Here is a 15,037-nt window from a genome sequence, read left to right on the forward strand (position 1 = left end):
AATCCAGCCTAAAGATGGTGTCACACATAGCGACGACGACAACGACGTCGCTGCTAAGTCACCATTTTCTATGACGTAGCAGCGACGTCCCGTTGCTGTCGCTGTGTGTGACATCCAGCAACGACCTGGCCCCTGCTGTGAGGTTGCCAGTTGTTGCTGAATGTCCTGGACCATTTTTTGGACGTTGCTCTCCCGCTGTGAAGCACACATCGCTGTGTGTGACAGCGAGAGAGCGACGAACTGAAGCGAGCAGGGAGCTGGCGTCTGGCAGCCTGCGGTAAGCTGTAACCACAGTAAACATCGGGTAACCAAGAAGCCCTTTCCTTGGTTACCCGATATTTACCTTAGTTACTAGCGTCCGCCGCTCTCACGCTGCCAGTGCTGGCTCCCTGTTCCCTGCATACGTAGCTGGAGTACACATGGGGTAATTAACCCGATGTGTACTCTGGCTAGGAGTGCAGGGAACTGGGAGCCGGCACTGGCAGCGTGAGAGTGTAACTAAGGTAAATATCGGGTAACCAAGAGAAGTGCTTTCCTTGGTTACCCGATATTTACCTTAGTTACGCTTCCATGCGTCGCTGCTGGCTGGAGGCTGGTCACTAGTCGCTGGTGAGATCTGCCTGTTTGACAGCTCACCAGCGACCATGTAACGACGCAGCAGCGATCCTGATAAGGTCAGATCGCTGGTCGTGATCGCTGCTGCGTCGCTACGTGTGACACCACCTTTATTCACATACTCCGGAAAATGTCTGTGCTCAGATTAGCTCCATTATATTACAATGATGGTTATTTGAATTTGGATCCACTCAATAGTCTTATCACAGATCCCTGTTTCTTTTCCAGATTAAGTACAGTGTATAGATTTTTTTTTTATTTAAACCTTTTTTTGTTGCGGATTATTCACACCAAAATATGGCCTATAGTTGTGTACTGTTTGTGAATACAGTTGGCTAGTGATTGACTATAGTGATCTGGCCTGAACAATAAAATGAACAAGGAAAGAAAACCACGATCAGACATCCCATTACAAACGTGATTCTTTATTGATGGTAAAAACCGGTGTGAGAGAGGGAATGATATACATACAGAAATGAGGGCACAGACCCCAGATGCAAACCAAATGGAGGGTGACTATTAAAACCTCAATCATATACAATATTGTACACCGACAGAATCATATATCAGTTATTAATAAACGTATAGATAATATCCAATAAAGAGGTTTAGTACAAACTACTAATACTAGCAAGGAAATTCCTAGCACAGCTAACATCCTCCATCATTCATGTGTGCACCACCAACCCCGGTCAGAGACAGAGATGGACTAGTTAATAGTAGCTAAAAGCTTACCAGAGTGCTAGTGCACGCTCTACACGGTGCGGAACTGGGGAATGGCGCCTACCCGACGGACATTCGTTTTGGTCTTTGTTATCTGACAAAGGTAACCACCGAAACAAACGTCCGTTCCACACCGTGTAGAGCGTGCACTGGGCACTCTGGTAAGCTTTTAGCTACTATTAACTAGTCCACCTCTGTCTCTGACCCGGGTTGGTGGTGCACACATGAATGATGGAGGATGTTAGCTGTGCTAGGAATTTCCTTGCTTGTATTAGTAGTTTGTACTAAACCTCTTTATTGGATATGATTATCTATACATTTATTAATAACTGATATATGATTCTGTCGGTGTACAATATTTTTACCATCAATAAAGAATCACGTTTGTAATGGGATGTCTGATCGTGGTTTTCTTTTCTTGTTCGGGATACCCCTCTGGTGATCTATCCAGTGTCCTTATACTTTACACATTTGATCTCTGATTAATATTGATGCAAACTAATTAATAAGATGAATGTGTGGTTGTTGAAAAATTCTTATCCTGAAAACTAAAATGGCGCAATGTTAGACTATGGGTGTTCCTGTTGGCATAGTGATCAGTACTGAAGTGAAGTGTTTGGAAGCGGTGCCATTTAGGTTGGTTGCTGGCCATTGTAGGCTGATCAGCCAATGAGCGTGTGATTGAATATGCCAGCATGGCTGCCAGCAGTCCATCGCCCCATGTAACATACGACTGTTAGAAGATATAGTGATGGTATCGTAGCAGTCATTCTTTTCCATACCGTTTTTTTGCTCCAATCAACTTGTATGTAATCAACAAAGACAATATAAATATTAAGATGATTGTTCTGTCCCTGTACAGAAACAGGTTGTCAGCAGCACATCCCCCATTTCCACAGTGATTTTTATGCTTTTTATCTTTTTGCTTGTCTGTGTGGTAATTCACGACATATACTCCGGCCAACAAACATGAATGAGCGTTTCTAAATATTGAAACTTCTAAATGGGGCTTCAGCCACTTCAACAACAGGCATTGTTGTCTTCCTCATTTGTTGTAATTATTCTAAATGCCACACCTATCTATTCCCAATAATGAAGATGTTTTTTATACTCTAATAAGGCTTTCAAACATATTAGATGATTCATGTTGGCCAATCCCAGGACAATTTTGTGTGTATGTGGCCCCTGGAACACTGATTGTTGGGGTAGATATGAAACTGACGTGTCCGAATTCGGACTGTTGATCGTTTTGTTCTTCAGGACATAAATCCGTGCCAGACATGGCTGGCGATGGCTTTCTCATTGAGATCACATGAGCACTGGTCAAACAAGTGCTCCTAAGTATGGAAAAGGTAGTGAAGATGGCCATTGGCTGAACAACCCGCCATTTATTCACACTAAATTTGGTCTGATTGGTCAGATGTACATGTTCTGTTACCCTTCAGGAAAGAATAAATAAGGATTACTCAGAAAATCCCATAAAATAAATAAAACTTGCCCAGGGGACAGAAATAATTATATATTCTTAACAGTTGTGATGTAATTATTACATGGTTGCTGACACTTTTGTAATTAAGCTCCTTGGCAACTACATGTCCGCTTCTCTTCACACCGATTAGTGTGCCGTTGCAGTACTCAAGACCTACCACTAGATGGCACCATAATACTTTAGTTGCTGAGCCTTTGACATGTTTATGACCAATGTACAATAAAATACTGAATTGTTAATGCAGAGAGTGTATTGCCAAGTGGTCAAAGGGTTATAAGTCAGATAGTAATATATAAATGAATGCATGCCACCAACCTTTAATGAGATTTTGGACCAGTACCACTGATATTTCATAGACTGAATGTAACATTGTATAATATCTGCTTCTTTTGCAGCACGACTTAAGGCCCAGCATCGTATATAACATATTTAGCAGACCACCTTGAAGACATTGACTGCACTGCTTTTAAAACATTTGTTATTTTTCTTCCTCCTAGAAGTCGTGAATCCACCACCAGTAACACAGACACCTGAACCCCCAGAAATACCCAGGTATAAAGGTTACCCTAGTTTTTTTTCTTCTGTTCTTGTTTGTGTAAAAATATTGAATCCTGTTTTAGCAGATTAGTATTGTACCTGGTGCACACTCATTCCTGTTTATTCAAGTTCAGAACAGGAGAACTCATCTGGTTTCAGATTAATGTCATGAGAACAGATTATATAGCAGTGGCTTTAGTGATAACTAGGCCTAAGGGCTGTACTAAGAAAAGAAATCAAGAGGGGTATACGATGTTAGTGGTGAGCTGGTAAGAGAGGGGTCGGACTGGAAGTACCCGGTATGTCAGTTGGAGGTGGGATGGAGGCAGGAGAACAGGGCACGACCTCCAACACTAGCCATGATCTTCAAGGTATGGGACAGGGGCAAATCTTTTCTGAACGTAGACCGGCATGCAGAGTTCTGGCCACTATGGCGGAATCCAGACCTGCCAGAATCCAGAAACTTGAAGGATTTAGAGGGTGGGAAGATAGAGGGATATATTTGGTATCACAGATTCTGCTGAATAATGTTCTTAAGAGCTTTGAGCAACTACAGACTGAGTTTCACCTTCCACATGTATTGTTCTACCAATATTTACAGCTGCGACATGCATTGGAGAGACAGAGGAGAGTGGGCCCTGTGAATGTGACAAATAATTCTACGTTGAGCGCTTTGGTCATGTCTGAGTCATCGAGAGGTCTTATGTCAGAACTATATAGGAGACTACTGCCTGCCCATTTGGATAGATACCCGTTAATGGTCAAAAATAAATCGGAGTGGGACTTGGGACCCTTAACTGATGACCAATGGTTGGATATATTGGAATAGATTCCTAAAACGGCAGTCTCAGAATGTCAAAGGTTTTCTCAGCTGTTTCTCATCCATAGGGTGTACAAGACACCTGGCCTTATGTTCAAGATAGGGCTTAGACCAAACGCACAATGTGTCAGATGTGGACAGGATGACGCCCATTTAATGCATGTCATGTGGGAATGTGGTCATATAGGTGAATTTTGGAAGCAAGCTTTGGAACTAATAGAACAGGTGTGCCACATTAAAATACAACCCTTGCCCCGCATCTGCCTGATGAATTTGTGGGAGGGAGAGTTGTACCCAGATTCTCTAACGGCCCTGGGTATAACACGTATTCTTTACCAAACAAGGAAATTGTTGGAATACCATTGGCTGGATCCCTCGCCCCCACCCTTAATGGAGCTTAAAAATAAGATGAATCACATTATTAGACTAGAAAGAGGAGTCTATTTACAGAGAAAAGCACTGAGTACATTTTATAAAATATGGCAGCCATGGATGGAGGCGCTAGGTCTTCCCTCTGCTGCTCTGGTCCAAGGCGCTATGCTGGACCGTCTATTATGTCTATAGTGAAGGGAAATATCTTGGAAAAAGAACCTTGTAGTTCTTTAGGATGATGCGAAACTTTGAAGAATTATGTGAGGAGCGGCTGCAGGGGACAGGTCTGATGAATAGATGGGAAGGAGTGGGGTGTATAGGAGCGGAGATACGTTGCGAAGCGACTGGTAAATAATCTTCCTGCTGGACAGATATACTGTTGTAAATGTTAATTTTGTTTTCTCACAAAGTTAGGTTGTTTAATTGCTGTGTTTATGAAAATAAGAATGTCACACAAATTTATACAGATACCGAATTGTGTTGCTGAGCTATATTATGCCATTAAGTGAGTTTTGGTATCACATATATGCAAAACAATGTATTCTCTCTGTACTTATTGTATTGTGTTTAATAAAAATGATCTGATTCAACAAGTTTATACTCAAAGTTAGGCCTCGTTCACACACCCATGTGTCATGGTCTGAACAGTATACTACACAAAAATAAATAAAAATAATATAGGGCCTTTCACCTTAGCAAATTAGGACCACACAAAGAATTAATGAAATTGACAAAGAATATATGATAAAACATTCATATTTTTATTCTAAATATATTAAAACAGTTTTATTAAAATAGCAGGGAGTGCTTAACCAAAAGGTTACAAATAACTAGAGCAAATCTGGATCAGAGCATGATGGTGGAAATTATATCGTACATATAAATAATGGTGTCGGAACATTTTAATATGAGAAATAATATATTGTCTAATAATACAATAATAAAGTTCAGATCATAAAAACGTATCACATACCATATGAAGCAAAGACTTCCACTAACTGAAGGCCCACAGACCCCAACGTACGTTTCGCTGATAGCTTTTTGGTTATTATAAATTATATATTTTTTTATTTTAAAATGTTATGACATAATGCACGAATCCAGATTTGTTCTAGTGATTTGTAACCTGTTGCTTGTGAACTCCCCACTATTTTAATATAACATATTGTTTGTTATCTTTCATCAATTCTTTGGTGAGCTCTTGACCTTGAATTGGAGTCTCCTATATGCTTATGAGGCTGTCAAGGTTGGGTCAGGAGACCTGCGTCCGGTCAGTGAATCATGGTCCGTATTTGATCTGCGTAGTTTGAATGCTGACCAACTATTTTTGTTATGGACCCTTTGGCAGGAACGTGTCTTAAAGCCTAAGAAATTCCTTCACAGAATAATTATTTTACATTTATGCTGGTTGCTTTACCGTTAAAGGAAATACTACATTTAAAGGGGTTGACTTATCCATAGAATTAGGTTATCAATATCAGATGGGTCCTTATGGGTGAGCTTTTATCTGTTTTGGCTGTTGCCAGATATAATTATGGTATGGAGCTGAACACAACAGTTCCATCTGTTGTTTACTGACTGTTTTTTAAGGGAACCTGTTAGCAACTTTAGAGTCATCAGCCTAATTACAGTATTTAGGGTATGAAAGGTTAGAAAGGTTAAACATACCCTTAAGGTGGCCAGTGCATTTTCCATCACTTTGCAAATCTACTTTGAGTCTTTAAGTAAATTAGGCTGCAGGTGCTTTGGTGCAGTCCAACTCTTATGCCGACGTCACACGGTACGATATATCGGGCGATATGTCGTCGGGGTCACGTCGTTAGTGACGCATATCCGGCATCGTTAGACATATCGTACCACGTGACACCACCGAACGACTGTGAACGAGCAATAATACTCACCTTATCGTTGCTCGTTGACACGTCGTTCATTTTCAAAATGTCGGTCCTCCTTCTGTGTGCCGGTTGTTCATCGTTCCCGAGCCAGCACACGTCGCTCCATGTGACACCCCGGGAACGACGAACACAGCTTACCTGCGTCCCGCCGGCAATGCGGAAGAAAGGGGATGGGTGGGATGTTATGTCCCGCTCATCTCCGACCCTCCGCTTCTATTGGCCGGCCGCTGTGTGACGTCGCTGTGACGCCGAACGTCCCTCCCCCTTCAGGAAGAGGATGTTCACCGCCTACAGCGATGTTGCTCAGCAGGTAAGTGCGTGTGACGGGGGTGACCGACTTTGTGCGCCACGGGTAACTAATTGCCCGTGACACACAAACGACGGGGACGGGAACGATCGCTCGTTCGATCGCACGATAGATCGTACCATGTGACGCTGGCATTAGGGTATGCCACATCACTCCTGCATTAACCCTCTTTATATTCCCAGCCTAGCATCATCCTTTCTCTGCTTTTAAGAAGAGATGTCAATCAAGCTTATGGCGGGGGTGCTAGCCAAGGTATCGATGTACTAGCTGGGAATCATCCCACCATCAGTGCAGACAGGCAGAGGGGCTGTGGAATCACAGACAAGGAGGAGAATATCCATTGTACAGTCCGGACCCTGTGTACCGGAATATAGTTAGCAGTTAACTTCAAATGGTGATTAAAGATGAACCACAAAGCGGATTTCTTCTCCACAGGTTGCAATTTAATCTGTACATTACAGGAAGTATAGGCTACACTAAACCGTTTTACAATTCATGAGTGTTAAGTAACTCATGATTGCAGAAGACCTCACTGTAGGAGTTGCGGCTAGTCATACACCATGTGTTCTCTGCATGGTTACTGTATATTACACAGCTTTTTTTCTTTGAATTGAATTTCCTCATTTTCATGACATTTTCTATCACGACAGATGACAGTAAAGTCACGTACATGCAAAATGAATATTTTTCTACGAAGAAACAAAAACTGTGGTTTAGGAAATTCTGTATGTCCAAAAAAAGCAATTCCGTATTACACAACCAATATTTTTAGCTCCAGCTTTAAAAGGTTTTTTCTCAGATAGGTCATGTATGACCTATCCACAAAATGGGGAGTAAATGTTTGATTGCTGAGACCCTCCTGTGAGATCAAATGTACTAAGTGCCCTGTTCCTGTTAATAGGTTATATAACATAGCAGCATATTGAGCAGTGCTTGATCCTTCCCCATTGCTCACCACCATGACATCTCACTGTATCACATCCCTTTCCAAGAGGAGATTTTAATTGTTTTGGAAAAATTATTTATGGAACAATTCAGATCTCCTCTTAGCAAGAGATGTGATACAGTGAGATATTATGGTGGTGAGCAATGGGTAACGGCTAAATCCCAGTGGGCTAAGGGACCTCTGCTGACGTCATGCCCATGTGACCAGAAGGGGCAGGGCCTCCTCCAACATAGCTGATACCAGGAAGCAACATTATTTTTCTAAAGAAAAAAAAAATGATCAGCTCACAAAGAGTCTGTTGAATGTCCAAACATGTCCAGCATCAATAAGGATAAAACTCTCAAATTTATTGAATTTTTTTTTTTTAAATATCATCGGTGTCCTGTGTTTTATGATCTTTAAAAAAAAAAAAAAAAAATTCAATAAATTTGAGAGTTTTATCCATATTGATGCTGGACAAAAATTCTTCTTTGTATACATTGTTTTTCTAAGTCCACATGGTCATGGAGTTGTTTATAATAGAAGCGAAGGTCTGGGGGTAAGACTGCCAGATGGGTGGGGTGCATCATTAGGCTATGTGACCATGGGACAATGTACCCGCGGATATTTCCGTAGGTTTGTCCGCAGGTTTTCCGCAGCTATCCATTGCTGCGGGATTCGAGCATTTTTGTTGCGGTAAGCCTGCGGGACAAATAAGGAAATACCTGCGGAATTCCCGCCCTGCATCTCCATAGTGAAGGAGCGGGAATTCCACAGATATTTCCGCATGAATAATTGACATGCAGTTACATGCGGCTGTGGGACAGTCACAGTATATTCCGCAGCCGCACATACCGCAGCATTGATACAGCACTCCCCAAATCTTATAGGATAACATGGGGAGTGTGTGTACTTGCTAGAACCTGCGTATTTATCTTGAAAATGCAGATAAATCCGCAGGTTTTCCGTGGCAAAATCCGCAGGTACGTTGTCCCGTGGGCACATAGCCTTATAGTGGACGGGAGAAAACATCACCATGCCCACCAACCAAGCCAGTCACACCCAAGGTCCTTCTAGCCACTGGGATTTAGCTACAACTGTGAGCAATGGCAATGGCAGACGCAAACAAAAGAGGGCTCTCTGCAATAACAATATATTGGCCCTTTGGAGTGCAAGAGCTCATCAAATTGCACAATTCCACCTGCTTTGGGGGTAGAAATGGGCCTCTTTTCCTCTTGGGCTCCTGTGCAGCCTCACAGGTTGCACCAATGATTTGTCCGCCGTTGAGCAATGGGGAAAGGCCAAGCACTACACAATATGATTGTGTATTATATAATATATTAGCTTAAATGCTAAAAATATAACAGCTGATTAAGCCCAAAAAACTGTGCTATTATTGTGAAAGGATAGGACTCTGTTATTCGATTGTCCTTTTCAAAGACACACTCCAGAATGAATCAGTCACAGTTGATACTCATAACATACAGCTTAGTAATTCTGAAAGGTACTGTTATGTTCCATGAGGCATTTTCAGCCTGTTTTCCTATGTGAACTATATAATTTTAGCATGTGTAGATGAGAATGGGTGCAAGTCATTGGTTGATTCACTGGACAACGAAGATTTTGCTTCCTGAACAATTTTGGGTGTATCGTATGTAATTTTAGCTGCTGATCACGAAAATCACCTTGAAATTTCCTGTCATGTATGTTTTTCTGAAATCTTCTGTTTGAGCAATCTTTTAAAATATTTTTTAGTCTGTCCATGTATTCCCACATGATATGTGCTGTTATGTGATTTCTAGGCAGGCAAAGGCTTCATTGAAATTAAAAAAACGTCAGTGGAATTGTTAGACTAGGCACACCTACACATGTTTACACCATGTCTCTCACCAGAACAGCTCTCTTAGGCTGCTTTCCTGTGCGGCACAATCCGGCACTTTGCAGGAAAAACGCAACCCTTTTTTTTTGCTGCCGGTTGCGTTTTTCCTGCATAGACTTTAATTAGTGCCGCATGGGCTTGCGTTCCGTCCGTTTTTTGCCGCATGAGGCAGATTTAGCCGATGCGGCCGGATGGAACGTTGCCTGGCACGTTTTTTTGTGCGGCAAAAAAAAACGCATCGCACCGCAACCGGTCGCATTTTTCAATGCATCCCTATGGACGCCGGATGCGGCGCGATGTGGTAAAAAACGCATCCGGCCGCCGCATGCGTTTTTTGCCACTGCGCATGCTCAGTAGCATGCCGCAAGCGGCAAAAAACGAACGGACCGCATTTAAAAAACTTATGCAAAGGATGCGGCTTTTTCGCCGCATCCGTTGCATAGGTTTTAGAGCCAGACTGGCCGGCTCTGCACCTACCGGATGTGTGAAAGCAGCCTTATTCTGCTCAGAATAAGAAATTCATTGAATAACCAAATCTGCCTTCATCTGTGAGATCAGTGGCACATGATGACACTTTTCTAGTACCAAAGCCACCAGAGACATGGAGCCTAGAGGAGGCAGCTGATGAAGATGTTGCAGTCTATGGGTCAGAGATGGGGAATGAAGCTATTTCAGACTTTGAACCATGTATGTCTGGTGGTTATCATCTCATAACACAGCCAGAACTGAATGACTTGGTCCTGGACTTACGTTTGTCAAAAGCAAATGCAGAGTTACTGGCCTCTAGACTTCAAGGAGGGCATTTGTTGTCACCTGGTACAAAAATGTCTGTCTTACAAAGCCGCCAAGATGACATAACAGTGTTTTGAACATGTTGACAACCTGTGCTTCTGCACCAATATTGATGCTTTTTTGCAGCTCTGGGTTGTGTTGTTGGGTTGTTGAACTGAAACAGTGGCATCTTTTTATTGACTCGTCAGTGTTAAGCCTCAAGGCTGTCTTGTTACACAATGGTAATGTTCATCCTTCCATATCTGTTAGCTATGCTGCACACATGAAAGAAACATATGAGAACATGGAACTGTTGTTAAAACACATCAAGTACAGCAGCTACAACTGGAACATCTGTGGAGATTTAAAAGTAGTGGCACTGCTGCTTGGATTGGAGCTCGGGTATACCAAGCACTGCTGCTTCATTTGTGAATGGGACAACTGTGCTGAGTAGTCACAATATAGTAAAAGGAAGTGACCAATCCATAAACAGTTGAATCCTGGGCAGAAAAATGTCATACATAAAGCACTTATGGACACAGCAATGGTATTTCTGCCTCCATTCACATAAAACTCAGGCTGATGAAAGCAGTGAACAAGAAGGTTTTCATTATTAGAGACAAATGTTCCCAAGAATAACGGATACCAAGATTAAGGCCACTTTTACATTGCGTTTTCACCTACGTTCACTGGTCCCGTCGGGGAATCTGTCCGAACCCCCCCGCAAAACGTGTTTTGGACACATACGCCGACTGGGCCATTGACTATAGTGGAGCAGATGGAGTTAGCGTGTGCTCTGTCTTGCACCATTTTCGGGCATATAAGTTTCCTGCAGACGGACACTACCATCCAGTGTCCGCCTGGAGGAAAATTATATGCCCGAAAATGGTGAAAGACAGAGCATACGCTAACTCCATCTTCTCCATTATAGTCAATGGCCCCGTCGGCGTATGTGTCCAAAACACATTTTGCGGGTTGGGGGGTTTCGTACGGATGCCCCGACGGGTCCAGTGAACGTAGGTGAAAACGCAATGTGAAAGTGGCCTAAGGAAGGCATATTTGTCGGTCCACAAATCCAACACATCATGAATGACAAGCACATCAAAGAGCTGCTGGTGGGGCCTGAGAAAATCGCCTGCAAATCATTTAAGGATGTTTCTGAGAATTTCCTTGGCAATTATCGAGCACCAAACTACAACCTTCTTGAAGCTTACATAGTGATGAAGTGCAACATGTCATAGAAAATTATTTTTTTGCATTCAGATTTGGAATTCTTCCCTGATAATGTTGGTGCAGTTAGTGATGAACATGGTGAATGGCTTCACAAAGATAGTGCCATGATGGAAAAGTGTTATCAAGGCTAGTGGAATCCATCAATGCAAGCTGGCTATTGCTGGACACTAACCCAGGATGCTATGAACCTTAAGTATAAACGAAAATTAGGAAAAAACACTTTTGGTTCAGTTGAACTAATTCTGTGGGTAAATTTTAAATGCTTCATAATCTGTAAAACTTAATCTCATGTTCCTCAAAATTTCTATGTGATACAGACCATCAGAAACTATTTCTGCTTAGCTCGAATTGGTGTATCATAATCACCTAAAATTTTCAAGGAAGCAAAACTTTCAAAAAAATGTGTTATCCAGATATTTTTAATGTTGTTACAGTTGCCTTTTCATGTGTTATAATTTTCAACCTTTTGAGTCTCATTAACACCTTCAATATTTTCCAGCAGTTCTGAGGCCGATATGGAAACAGAAGTGGTGGAAGAACAGGAAGCAGAGGTACCGTAGCTGATGCTTTGGAAGATCACATATTAGAAGGAACTATTGTTATGTCGTTGACTTTAATTAGGTCTTGATCCTATGATTTCTATTGCTGTTCATAGGCAAAAAAAAGTGTATTCTGCTGTGCTATTGTATAGAGTCAAAGCCAAATGGAAATTTAACTGATCTCATTATAGTCAGTGAAATTAGACTTCCATTTCACTCTAGAAATGGACACTTTTCCCCAAGGGATATTTTTTTAGGTGAGATGAAACTTTGCTTTTGGAAGCTAACAGTTCTTCACATAGAATTGGTGAAACTCAACTGTATCTGTGATATATGATTAAGCTGTTTTGATACTGGGAAGCATATAAACCTTAAAGACGTGAGTTTTGACCCCACTGATTTAGTTATGTAGTGGTAAGATGATGATTTTTTTTATTTTGTGAACATTGAATCCATTTTTTTAATAGGGTGAGGAGCAAGAAGCCAACAAATCTGAGCCAGAAGATGATGATGATGAACTGGATGAGCTTCCGACCTCAAGGTCCACAAGTGGTACTTTTAGGGGAATGATCTTCCGCAAGGCCAGCCAAACCAGCGTTTATTTACAGGAATGGGACATACCCTTTGAACAAATTGAACTTGAGGAACTTATTGGTCAAGGAAGATGGGGGAAGGTGTACAGGGGACGATGGCATGGGGAGGTAGCAATTCGTTTACTGGAAATAGACGGCAACAATCAAGACCATTTGAAACTTTTTAAGAAGGAGGTGATGAACTACAGGCAGACACGGCACGAGAATGTGGTGTTGTTCATGGGGGCTTGTATGCATCCTCCCCATTTGGCCATCATTACCAGGTAAGTAATTTTAAGCAATGGACTATAAAATATTGTTTTCCCAGGAAAAGTTTTATTTATGTATCAAATATTATCGGTTGACATTAAGTAATAATTTTAAAGGGAACCTATCACATTGTACATGAAGTCTGATCTGTGGACAGCATAGAGAAAGAGAAGCTGAGCAGATTATATAGGTTTGATCAAAAAGATTCAGTATAACTTGTAGTTTCTTCATTGAAATCCCTGATGTTTGTATACTTATGAATCCAGTGGACTGTCCTACTAGTGATTGACAGAATGTACAGTCATCCAGGGAAGTATGGGAATCATCGAACAGGACCTATATGAGTTCAAACACCAGGGATTTTAATGAATAAAATACAAGTTTTACTAAACTTTTCCCACAAAAATCTATAATAATCTGACCAGCTCCTCCTGCTACATCATAACCTGCCTGTAGCTCAGAAACCATTGTCATCTTGACAGGTTCTCTATAACATCAGATTGTATCTTTTTGGTGAAATTAGATTTGAAGATGTTCTAAGTAGCAATACTCACATGCAATGGCTATACACTAGAAAGAAATCCTACATGGGCCTATCCCTCATGAGCCATATAATATTTTTTCCTTCTTTGAGGATATTATAAATGTAATAAATGTTAACAATACATAATGCATTAAATATCTTATCACAATATGACAACTGCTATTTCCATATCTCATGCTAGGTATATAGACAGCATAACTCCTCCTTGAGTGACAATTTTAATTCAGTAGCTTTGTCCTAATGCTGAGCTTAGGCTACTGTGACAAATCAGTCTGCCAGTGCTTGCTCTGAAGTTTACACTGTTATCACTATATTGGCATATGGATTTAACAGGGCCTTTGAACAAAGTACATGACTCAGAAAGTGAGAGCAGTGATCAGGAGGACAGATGCTGGAGGACATGGATTGTGATTTTGCAGAACTGATAACAGTTAGAAGCTTACAAGGAGGAAGAAAGATTAGCTTTAAGTAGCACTTTAGTGTGTAGAAATCACTGGGTTGTAGAGAGGTGAATTGGATCTTATGATTAAAGGTCCAGTCACACTAAGCAACTTACCAGCGATCCCAACAACGATAGGGATCGCTGGTAAGTTGCTAGGAGGTTGCTGGTGAGCTGTCACACTGCGACGCTCCAGCGATCCCACCAGCAACCTGACCTGGCAGGGATCGCTGGAGCGTCGCTACACGAGTTGCTGGTGAGCTCACCAGCAACCAGTGACCAGCCTCCAGCGCCGCGTGGAAGATGCTGCGCTTGGTAACTAAGGTAAATATCGGGTAACCAACCCGATATTTACCTTGGTTACAAGCGCACGGAGCTACACGTGCAGAGAGCAGGGAGCAGCGCACACTGAGCGCTGGCTCCCTGCTCTCCTAGTTACAGCACACATCGGGTTAATTACCCGATGTGTACTGCAGCTACATGTGCACAGAGCAGGGAGCAGCGCACAATGCTTAGCGCTGGCTCCTTGCTCTCCTAGCTACAGCACACATCGGGTTAATTAACCCGATGTGTCCTGCAGCTACATGTGCACAGAGCAGCAGCCGGCACTGGCAGTGAGAGCAGCGGAGGCTGGTAACAAAGGTAAATATCGGGTAACCAAGGACAGGGCTTCTTGGTTACCCGATGTTTACTGTGGTTACCAGCCTCCGCAGAAGCCGGCTCCTGCTGCCTGCACATTTAGTTGTTGCTGTCTCGCTGTCACACACAGCGATCTGCGCTTCACAGCGGGAGAGCAACAACTAAAAAATGGCCCAGGACATTCAGCAACAACCAACGACCTCACAGCAGGGGCCAGGTTGTTGCTGGATGTCACACACAGCAACATCGCTAGCAACGTCACAAAAGTTGTTCGTTAGCAGCGATGTTGCTAGCGATGTTGCTTAGTGTGACGGGGCCTTTAGGCCCTGTGCGCACTGGAAAATGGAATTTTCTCAAGAAAATTCCACAGGTATTCAAAGATTACCGCACCTGCCGCGGTTTTGCCGCGTGCGGGTTGGTATGTGCTTTATTGCATTCAATGCAATAAAGCACATTGAAAAAAAAAAG

The 15,037-nt window shown here is 42.2% G+C and overlaps 1 protein-coding gene across 2 annotated transcripts in view; it reads left to right on the forward strand.

Annotated features, from left to right (window-relative positions):
* Positions 1-15,037, forward strand: part of KSR1 (kinase suppressor of ras 1) — a 261,155-nt gene that overhangs the window by 219,070 nt on the left and 27,048 nt on the right. The window contains exons 12-14 of one of the 2 annotated variants that reach the window (XM_075336591.1): positions 3,325-3,379; positions 12,066-12,117; positions 12,573-12,961. In XM_075336591.1, the coding sequence (XP_075192706.1) occupies positions 3,325-3,379; positions 12,066-12,117; positions 12,573-12,961 (496 nt within the window). The remainder of the gene's footprint in view (positions 1-3,324; positions 3,380-12,065; positions 12,118-12,572; positions 12,962-15,037) is intronic. The other variant, XM_075336590.1, reaches the window with a different exon arrangement.

The sequence above is a fragment of the Anomaloglossus baeobatrachus genome, chromosome 2 (genome assembly GCF_048569485.1).
Source record: "Anomaloglossus baeobatrachus isolate aAnoBae1 chromosome 2, aAnoBae1.hap1, whole genome shotgun sequence".
NCBI lineage: Eukaryota > Metazoa > Chordata > Amphibia > Anura > Aromobatidae > Anomaloglossus > Anomaloglossus baeobatrachus.